We start from the raw sequence: 9761 nt of genomic DNA, 5'->3' as shown, positions 1-9761 counted from the left end.
TTCGAACTCTTGTTTTTGCTCATGCAGTAAAAAGACTTAGTATAAGTAAGTCTCTATTTCTAAATAATAAAAAAACATTTGTGAAAAACATGATGGAAAGGTTTATTGAATGTAAAAATTTTTAGCGTAGGTACTTGTTCTTTATTTTATTTAAGAACAAAGTTTTTTTAATGTTTATTTTTATTTTAAAAATAGATAAACTACATGCATTAAATAAATCACATTTTCTGTTTATTTTCATTAAAGCACATTTATTACTTTTTTAAAATTGTAACTTCTAGTTTCCTAATAAAAACTTGTGGTGTTCTACTTTTCTATCTGCCTGTTTGCTTTTTCTCTTTAGGTCTGGTACCCTTTTCTCTTTTTAATAAAATTATAATTTATCCATTTTTCATAATAAAACTGTGGTTTATCAAATTGTTTTTCTTTTTAAAAACTATCCTGCAACAACCAATTCCATTCATCATTGAAAAAACTCATGCAAATTCAAAACCATGAGATTGCAAATAATACAAAATAATGACATGAAATTGAATTCTTGAGAATCATATAGCATAAAATGGCAAACCAGAGAGGTCAAAAGAGCCCAGCACCAACACGCACATTAGAGCTGCCGGAATCTTCATCCTCCTCAGAGGGGGCCGGAGCACCCTCAGGCGTCCCTATATCCTCATCTAAGGCTGGACTATCATTGTCCGGGGAGTCGGCTTCAGGACTATCTGCGGGAAGGCTCTCGTCATTCGATGGCCCCGGGCTTCAACTGGGGAGCCACTTCCGGTGGAGGTGAAGAAGTGGTTGGAGCAATGGATGGGGATGACGATGGAGATGTGGATGGAGATGGGGATGAGACTGGAGAAGAAGATGGAGTAGGGGAGGACTCCAGTGGAGGAGATAGGAGCTGGAGATGAGATGGGGCTGGAGGTTGGGGATGAAGTGGTGGTGGAGAGCTCTGGGGAAGCAGCCGGCTCCTGAGCTCCACCGGAGGCTGCCACTGCAAGGAGGACTATGACGAATGCAAGAAGGCGAGACATGTTTCCGGCGTTGCAGGACAGTAAGGAGGCTGGAAATGATGATGAAGGAGCGGCAGGTCTAAGGGTATTTATAGAGGTGAAGATGAAGGTTGTAAATTAGCGCGGGAGAGGGTGAACCGTTCCTTCCCGCCAAAATTAATAGGCGTGTTGACAGTTGACAGTTAGGTTTCCTTTTTAAAAGTAAACTGTCAACTCCTTGTGTATATTTTTTTGGTAATTTTAAAATATAAAAATATATTAGGAAAAATTTTGAAGTCACCAATAATCACCACAAGAACAAGAGCTATTCTGAAGTGGTGAAACCTCCGAGCATCTCTGACAACAATTTCTCTGTCTATGAGATTGGAGATGAGTTTAGTAACATTGTGGCAATCTCCACACACTCTGAGATTTTTGGTGATCCTTATACTTGTCCCAGAGCATGTGTTTAAAAAGAGCAAAAAGCAAGGGCTAACCTTTTTCACTGTGATCCCAGAGCAAGTCTTCCTTTGCATCATCTGCAACATCATAGAATACAGAACTTGTATCTGGAGTATAACCTGTTTCCTTTTAACTGTCTGCGTATTTCATTTAGCATGGTGTAGATAGACTTGGACTGTGGATGGGATTTATCTCCAACCAAAAACCTATGAATTTCTGTGTTTAATTCCACAAAACTGTAGCCCGGTGGTTTTCGCAGACCATTTCGCCTTGCTGCTTCCTCGGACTCTATCGACATCAGTCCATCGGTTCTCAACTGCATAGATGTTGGATAGAGTTACATAAGGACTAATTCTCTTTGGATTAAGATGGCAAACATGCAATGCTGCAATTTCTGCTAGCTCGACATTCCTATGGGTATGGCATGCAGAAAGAAGAGCAGCCCAGACATCAGCATTAGGTCTTATGTCCATGTCCATGATGAGCTTGTATGCTTCATCTAATTGACCAGCTCTACCTAAAAGGTCCACCATACATGAGTAATGCTCTATGCTAGGCTTTATCGAGTTTTCATCGGACATCTGGTTGAAGAGCTCCTTGCCTTCATTAACTAATCCGCAATGACTGCAAGCAGATAAAAACAGAGGTGAATGCAACCCTGTCCGGTCTTAATCCTTTTTAACTTCATTTCAGTAAAAACAAGATATAGCCTCCTTTCCTTTCCCATGAAGTCCATATCCAGAAACCATGGCACTCCATGATATCAAATTCTTTGATTCCATCTCATCAAAAGCATGGCAAGAACAAGCTAAACTCCCGCACTTGACATACATATCTATCAATGCAGTCCCCACAATGATCTCCTTGTCAAAACCCCTTTTGATGAGATAAGCATGAGTGATCCTCCCAAATTGCAAGGCAGATGTTCGATCACATGCACCGAGAACTGCAATGAGTGTGATTACATCTGCGACCAGCAAACCCTCAGAGTTCATCAGACAGAAAAGACTCAAGCATTCCATTGGATCACCGTATGCAGCGCAACCAGATATCAAGGCATTCCAGGAAATGATATCCCTCTCACTCATCCTCTCAAATAATCGCCTAGCACCGATCACAAAGTTAGAGTTAACATAGACATCAATCAAAAGCATTTGCCAAAACCCATCGAATTCCAGACTGCTTCTCAGAATATAAGCATGGATTTCCTTCCCTTGTTTCACTGCACCCAAAGCAGCGCAAGCAGGCAGCACACCAACAAGTGTTGCGCGATCCATTCTCACATCACTCACACTCAATAAAGAGAGTAATGAAAGAGCCACATCCGGATAACCATTCTTTACATAACCAGATAACATTGTATTCCAAGAAGTCAAGTCTCGTTGAGGCATTCTATCAAACAGGTTCCGAGCAATCCCCATTTGACCAAACTTCGAGTACATCGAAACAAGTGAATTGGCCACATAAACATCCGATTCAAACCCACTAACCACCACCTCTCCATGAATCCTCTCACCAACCTCAACAAGCAAAAGATGTCCACACGCCATAAGAACAAACGGGTAAGTGAAATTATCAGCCCCTCTGCCAAAGCTAAGCATATCTCGATACAAAACAAGAGAATCAAGAGAACAATTATTGCAAGCATATCCACGAACCATCACATTCCACAAAAACGAGCTCTTTAACACAATGCCATCAAAGATCACTCTGGCTGCAGGCATGTTCCCAGAAGCTGCATACATGGCACAAAGCTTGGTGTTTAAGTAGGTGTTCTGGATGAGAACACCACAAGTGATCATGTGGGCATGGAGCTGCAATGCTTTCTTGAAGCACTTGGAGGCTGTCAGGGCTTGCAAGAGGTGCCCGCATTGGAGGGAGGTGAGAAAGTTGTGGTTTTTAAGGGCTTCTAATGACGGCGGTGGATTGGTGAATGAGTTTTGAGAGATTTGGGTGCAAAACAGCCATTCATACGACCGAAAGCGAAATGGGAGAAAAAAATTCCCAATTCCTAAAAATTCTTATTTTGTTATAAACAAATATTTTTTTAATGGACGCCATCTGAAGAATTTCACCCAGAAGCATTCTAAGATTACTATAAGAACTTCTAGATATTATCGAAGCAGCTGCAACACCAGTGAGTACCGCCTACGCTGGTATCAGAGCGTAGCCGGATCGTTATTATTCCACCAACTGCAGAGTATTTTTGGACCGCCTGATCGAATCGATCCCTACCGCTCATTCAACTCTCAGAACCCTATAAATACCCCCTCATTTTCAGATACTTTGAGATATAGAAAAGAGAAGAGAAAGAAAAGAGAGAAATAAAGAAGAAGAAGAAGAAGCTAATTCTTCGCTTTTTGGGTGTTTGTGAAATACTCCTACTTTCTATTCTTATTACTATCTTTACATTTATAACATATATATTCTTAACACGTTATCAGCATCGAATTTGCTCATATGATTTTTAATTTTCTTTTGACTCATCTAATATATATGTTATATATGTGAATCCATTTCTAACATCGAATCGCGAGAAGGATCGATGGATAATATAATACAACTAAACCATACATTTTATTCAGTTAACAATACATAAGATTTTCTTAGAAGCATACATAAAAAACATACAAGATTAAAGCCTACTAAGGCTATTATTGCCAGATTTCTTTAAAAATAAACAAGAAAAAAACAATAATATTATTATTACAATGAGGTTTTCCATCAAATCCAAATTAGCAAGCATCATCTTCTTCTCAGGGCGACCCTCCGATCCCTGCGATCGTTGACAAAGTCGGTAAAAACCACGTCGGGCCCTTTTTCTCTTCTCACGCCTTCTCTACTCCTCACGTCCCCTTCGAGTTTCTCCAGTTTACAACTCCGACCGACTTTTTCTCCGCCGGCCTCCTATTTTCTTCTCTCCACTATTTTTACTTCTTCTTCCCTTTTTAACTTATAATCACTTTCAAACAAATTTTTACTCCCAATGTCGCACAATCGCATAGCATGAACGCATCTGATACATGAATAATACTGTATACATGAATAGTGTCAGATATAAACAAAGATCAGATATATGTATAGTGTCATATACGTAACAGAGACGTGATATACGAACAAAGATAGATGCTTTTATATTTTTATTCTATACCTCTATTCTAATTACATGCTATATTATTATTTTTGAAGAAAAATGGCAAATATCAGCAAAAGAGAATCGAGGCTCTTCAAACTCGGGGAGCAATTATATATCCCCGAGCCTCGATATCAAGCTCCATCCGAAAGCAAGAAACCTGAGTAAAACTATTGAGGCTAATAACAATGAGCCTAGTGATAATAAAGGCTGAAGGCCTTAATATTTATAAGGCATCATATCGATGATGGCCTCGAAGAATGAATACTGACCATCGAGGATCCACGGAATTGTGGTTATCCCCGAAAGAGATTCAACATCTCGTAATGGTCTACTCTGCCAAAAGCACGCAATGATTAGTCAAGCTCGTGTTTCAAGATTTTTAAAAAGCGTCATGCAAGAATATAATTCCGAGCTATTTAAAATTGTTTCAAGATTGCGTCTCATGGAGAAAAGCAGAGTGACGAAAAGAACGATGCTCGAGAAAACATTTACAACATTTCACTGTATCTAAATGTTATATTACAACAACAATATAGAGAAAAGAATTTTACAAAAATTCTACGAATTAATTTCTTGTCTCCTCGTGGCGGAGCAAAACAATGAATTGTTGATCGAGAATCATCAATCTCGACCATCACGGATCGAGACCACCGCCGTAAATTAATTTTGGGCAAAGAAGATGGCGTGGTCGCGGTGCTAGTTTTAAAAACCGCGGTGGGACGAGGAAATTATGGTGGTCGAGGACTACGCGTGCGGTGGGGGTCGAAATAATATCGGACCACGCTGATAATCGAATTGATGTACATCAATGCAAGCAACAAAGCCACAAGATGGGGTTAGAGACAAAGAAAGACACATGCTATCGTCTGTGGCTCGGAAGGTCACTGGTCCAGAATTCAGGGACCCCTAAACATTTTGTCAACTTTTACAAGAATCACTTAAAAATAAGAAAGGTAAAGATATTGAGACAAATTTTTCTCGACAACCCCATAGTTGATCCAATTGAGGATAATTCCATAAATAATTTAAATGTAAATCGAAAAATACATATTTAGATATGTCGATTTCCTATAGACTAGTTTTGTAATATGTCTTTTATGTTTTTTTATTAAATTATGTTTTTCTTTTTGTTTTGTTAGAATAATGGTCGATGATGACGCATTATTGATCATGGACAACGATACTTATTTTGACAAGAAAATATATTTTTATATCCTTATCGATGAGAAAGGCTATATAGCCCAGCAATAAGCGGGGTCATCGGACCCGGTTGAAGGTTCTGGAGAAGCGGCGATTTGATGTTGCTAAATGGAACATCCTGCGGATTTAATGCTCTCTATTCCCCTAAGTCTAGGAGGAACCTTTTTAAGCTTTAAAGATATACGTCTCAATGGATATCATTTAGAGGCGGTTGATAAGGAAGGAAAAGAATATCTTTATATTACACAAGTTATTTCATGCCAAAAAGCGTGTGACTTGAAAGCTTTCACTGTATATCCTCGGGATTATATTTTCACGTATTAAAGTGATGGAATCACATACGAGATTAACCCTGGGAAGGTTAATGACCCGAAGATATTTAAAATATGGCATGAAAAGACTTGGACATCAGGATGTCTTATTATGTGCATGGGATTATTACTAGTTCTCGTGGACACCCATCTGAAGGATTATAAAATCCTAACACATAATGAATATGCATGTTCAAGAGCATGTTCGATGGGAAAAGCTAATAACCGCACCTTCATAACAAAGGTGACTGGTGAATCTCCTAAATTTTTGTAGAAAGAATACGAGGAGACATTTTGTGGACGATACATCAATCATGTGGACCATTTAGGTATTTTATGGTTTTTAATCGATCGATCGACTAGATGGTCCCATGTTTCACTTCATACACAAGGAATGTAGCATTCTGCAGGTTATTGGCACAAAATTATCGGGGCTTAAAGCACAATTTCAGATTATCCCATAAAAGAGCAATTCGCCTTGATAATCTTTCAGTAATTTTCATCAAAATCATTTTATGATTATTGTATGGCGGTTGAATACATGTTGAGCGTCCAGATGGCTCATGTACGTACCCAAAATGGGTTAAGGAGTCATTAATTAAAAGACTCTGATTATTGCCAGATCGATGTTAGTAGGGACGAAAACTACCTACAAGTGCGTGGGGTCGTACGTTTATTGCGTCTGACTGCAGCCTGTGAATACGATCCCAACTGCATGTAATTCATATTCACCACACCAACTTATTATGGGTAAAGAGCCCCGATATTTCGTATATAAGAATATTTGGTCAGCGCGAAAGTATATGCGCCAATACCACCACCAAATCAGTACTAAAAATGGAGTCCACAACGCAGACTTGGTATATATGTTGGTTATGATTCCTTCAATTATCGATATTTAGAACCATTAACAGGGGGATGTATTTACGCAAGATTTCGCAGATTGTCATTTTACTGAATCAGCTTCCCCGACATTAGGGAGAAATGATTACTCAAAACGAGCAAAAAGAAATCGATTGGAATGCGATCACGATTACATACATACGATCCTCGTACCAATGAATGTGAACTGAAGTTCAAAGGATCATTAAATTGCAAAATATTGCAAATGAAATACTGATGCATTCTACGATACTAAAAATGGTAACCAAATCATATATACCAACGCCAATGCTCCTCGAGAATCGAGATTCCTAAGAATCCATCGAAAGAAAATCAAGTAGAAAATAAACCACGACAAAAAGCGTGGAAGACCAATTGGTGCCAAAAGATTTCAGCTCCTAGAAAAGGCGAGAAAAATAAAGATAAGGATCTCCCCATGTGAAAAGGGAGAGGAAATTATAAAACCCTCGAACAAGTTAATGAAGAATCGAATCGGGGGATGATATTTACGAAAATGTTGAAAATTCAATTTGCTATGTAGATGATGGTCAAATATTGAATCGGCATGAGACCGAAATAAATGATATATTCATCTACAATGTAGCTACGGATATAGAAATAAATACCGATAATGATCCGTGAGCCACGCATCCATCGAAGAACGCTTCGATAAAAGAAATGATTGGCCAAAATGGAAAGAAAGCTATCCAGTCGAGCGTAAATTCCCTATCAAAGCGTGAGGTGTTTGGGCCGATAGTGCCAACACCGTAAGGGATAAAACAGTCAGTTATAAATGGGTGTTTGTGAGAAAAAGAAATGAAAATAATCAAATTATGAGATACAGAAAGCAAGACAGTTGCTAAGGTTTTTCCCTCAAACGCCTCGGTATTGATCATAAGAGACGATACTCTACTCGTAATGGATGGAATTACTTTTTCGATTTTTAATTGCCATGGCGAGAAGGTAATAAAATTAGATATGCACAGTTGATGGATGTCATGCGAGCATATCTATATGGATTACTTGAAAATGACATATATATGAAAAATCCCCGAGGATATAGAAAAACAAAGCATTACTGAAATAATCATCATTTATACTCTATTAAATTCATGAGGAGATCTCTTTATAGGTTAAAAAACAATCCGGGCTGACGGGTATATCTGTCTCGAGTGAATATCTTATAAAAGAAGGGTACCAAAATGATAGTATATGTCCGTGTGTGTTTATGTAAAAGGATTATGCACTATGCAGTTTTGTTGTGGAAATGGCGTGCTTAATAGCGGATGATTTAAAATGCTTGTAACGGCACTCCTTACACGAGTGACTGACTACTGACATCGTAGTTTGAGATTTGAAATGAAAGATTTGGGGAAGAGACCAGTGCATGCAGAGAAAAGACATGATAATCAGGCTGACTTATCGCTCGAGGAATATTTGCGCGTCAATCGGCCCTTATCTGAGAGAAAAGGTGCTGGAAGATTGATATGGAGAAGGCTTGCTCCGTGAAATCGCATGCATGTGGTCGTCAGGGCTACTTGATGTTCGAGAAAGATCCGCATTTACCGCCCACCTGGACAGAGCGATCATTCTTGGTCCGAGAAACTCCATATTTAAGTGCAGTCCGGTGCATTTAATGTATGCTTCGCGAAATGATCTGCGAGGCGAGGATATAGAAACTACTGCGATGCGTCTTACAGCGAGATCACCCGGGAGTTCTCTGGCTTGAACACGAAGACCGCGCTTTGGAAAGGGCAAGAGTGCATGTATGTTGATCTACGAGGAACTACTGAGATCACCGGGTTTTAATACTATCGACGTGAGTGCTTCACGTCCGACCTCGCGAGGGATTTCAGCGTCTTTGAGTGTCTGTCGCAGTCCTCACGTAAAGAGGCGATCTCGAGGCTGGATACATGTTTTCTCACGATAGATGCTGACTATCGCAAGTAGGCGTTCCATGAAAACAAACTCATACAAGAGCTACTTTGCGTCCAAATCATCGCTGAAATTCTAGCTCTCCGTGAAGCAAGTCGCAGAAGATGCTGATGGTTCACGGTGGAGAGTCTATGATTGGGCGATATCACGATCGTCCTAGAGTGCACCATCGATGTGACAAATGCTACGATAATTTATGAAGGCAAGTGCTTGTATTTCTCCATCTGAGGTTATATTAAGGTGTGAGCCAGAAAACATATATCAGCAAAATTTTTACTACTCATGATCTCCAGGAAAGAAGGCGTTATAGAAGTTCCAAAAGATTGATCAGGTGAGAATCGGTGATCGATTACTTAAAATCAGCACCTAAGTGCATTCAGAAACATATATAAATCGGGATGAGAAAGACAGGGATGTAAGTACTTACGATATGAGTTAAAAGTTATTTATGTTGAGGAGGCATACTCTCTTTTCGCCATGAGGTGTCGATGGGTTTTTCAGGACTGAGGTGTTTTAATGAGGCGGTAACCCTCGAATGATGCGCAGGGATAGTGTCTCTTTTTCCATAGTAGGTTTTTATCCTTTGGGTTTTCTTGAGGTTTTATGAGATATCAAACTAGTCGTGAGCGTCCAGGAGTGTTATAAACAGAATATTTTCAATGGATTTCATGCAATTATTTTCATAGCGAGGCTTATATAGCAATTCTAGATATTCTTGTGGCAGTGGCCAATAGACTTGTGGCGATCGCCCTGATCGTATTCTTATTCTCACACCGGGTATTTTTGGGACCCGTCGGATCGAGTCGATCACGGCGTTCATTCAACTCTTATAGCACTGCATCTGTC

At 39.4% G+C, this 9761-nt stretch overlaps 1 protein-coding gene across 1 annotated transcript; it reads right to left on the bottom strand.

Moving 5' to 3' along the window:
- Positions 1 to 674: 674 nt before the first annotated feature.
- On the bottom strand, positions 675 to 3253 carry LOC120254325 (pentatricopeptide repeat-containing protein At3g12770-like). Its single transcript, XM_039262448.1, has 5 exons — positions 2152 to 3253; positions 1829 to 2061; positions 1713 to 1767; positions 1487 to 1570; positions 675 to 1060 (listed from the first exon to the last, which is right to left on the bottom strand). Exons 1-5 carry the CDS (start codon positions 3251 to 3253, stop codon positions 675 to 677), a joined length of 1860 nt encoding a protein of 619 aa, XP_039118382.1.
- Positions 3254 to 9761: the final 6508 nt, after the last annotated feature.

Source organism: Dioscorea cayenensis, unplaced genomic scaffold (genome assembly GCF_009730915.1).
Source record: "Dioscorea cayenensis subsp. rotundata cultivar TDr96_F1 unplaced genomic scaffold, TDr96_F1_v2_PseudoChromosome.rev07_lg8_w22 25.fasta BLBR01000417.1, whole genome shotgun sequence".
Lineage (NCBI taxonomy): Eukaryota > Viridiplantae > Streptophyta > Magnoliopsida > Dioscoreales > Dioscoreaceae > Dioscorea > Dioscorea cayenensis.
The sequence above is the reverse complement of the archived record's forward strand: the minus strand, read 5'-3'. Positions and strand labels throughout refer to the sequence as shown.

Excerpts from the sequence above, each read along its gene's own strand:
- LOC120254325 (XM_039262448.1), bottom strand. The coding sequence starts at position 3,253 with ATGATCACTTGTGGTGTTCTCATCCAGAACACCTACTTAAACACCAAG. Across the intron at positions 1,571-1,712 it reads GGAAGCAGCAAGGCGAAATG|GTTATACTCCAGATACAAGT; the intron begins GTCTGCGAAAAC and ends AAAAGGAAACAG. Across the intron at positions 1,061-1,486 it reads CTGGGATCACAGTGAAAAAG|CCTCCTTACTGTCCTGCAAC; the intron begins GTTAGCCCTTGC and ends CATCATTTCCAG.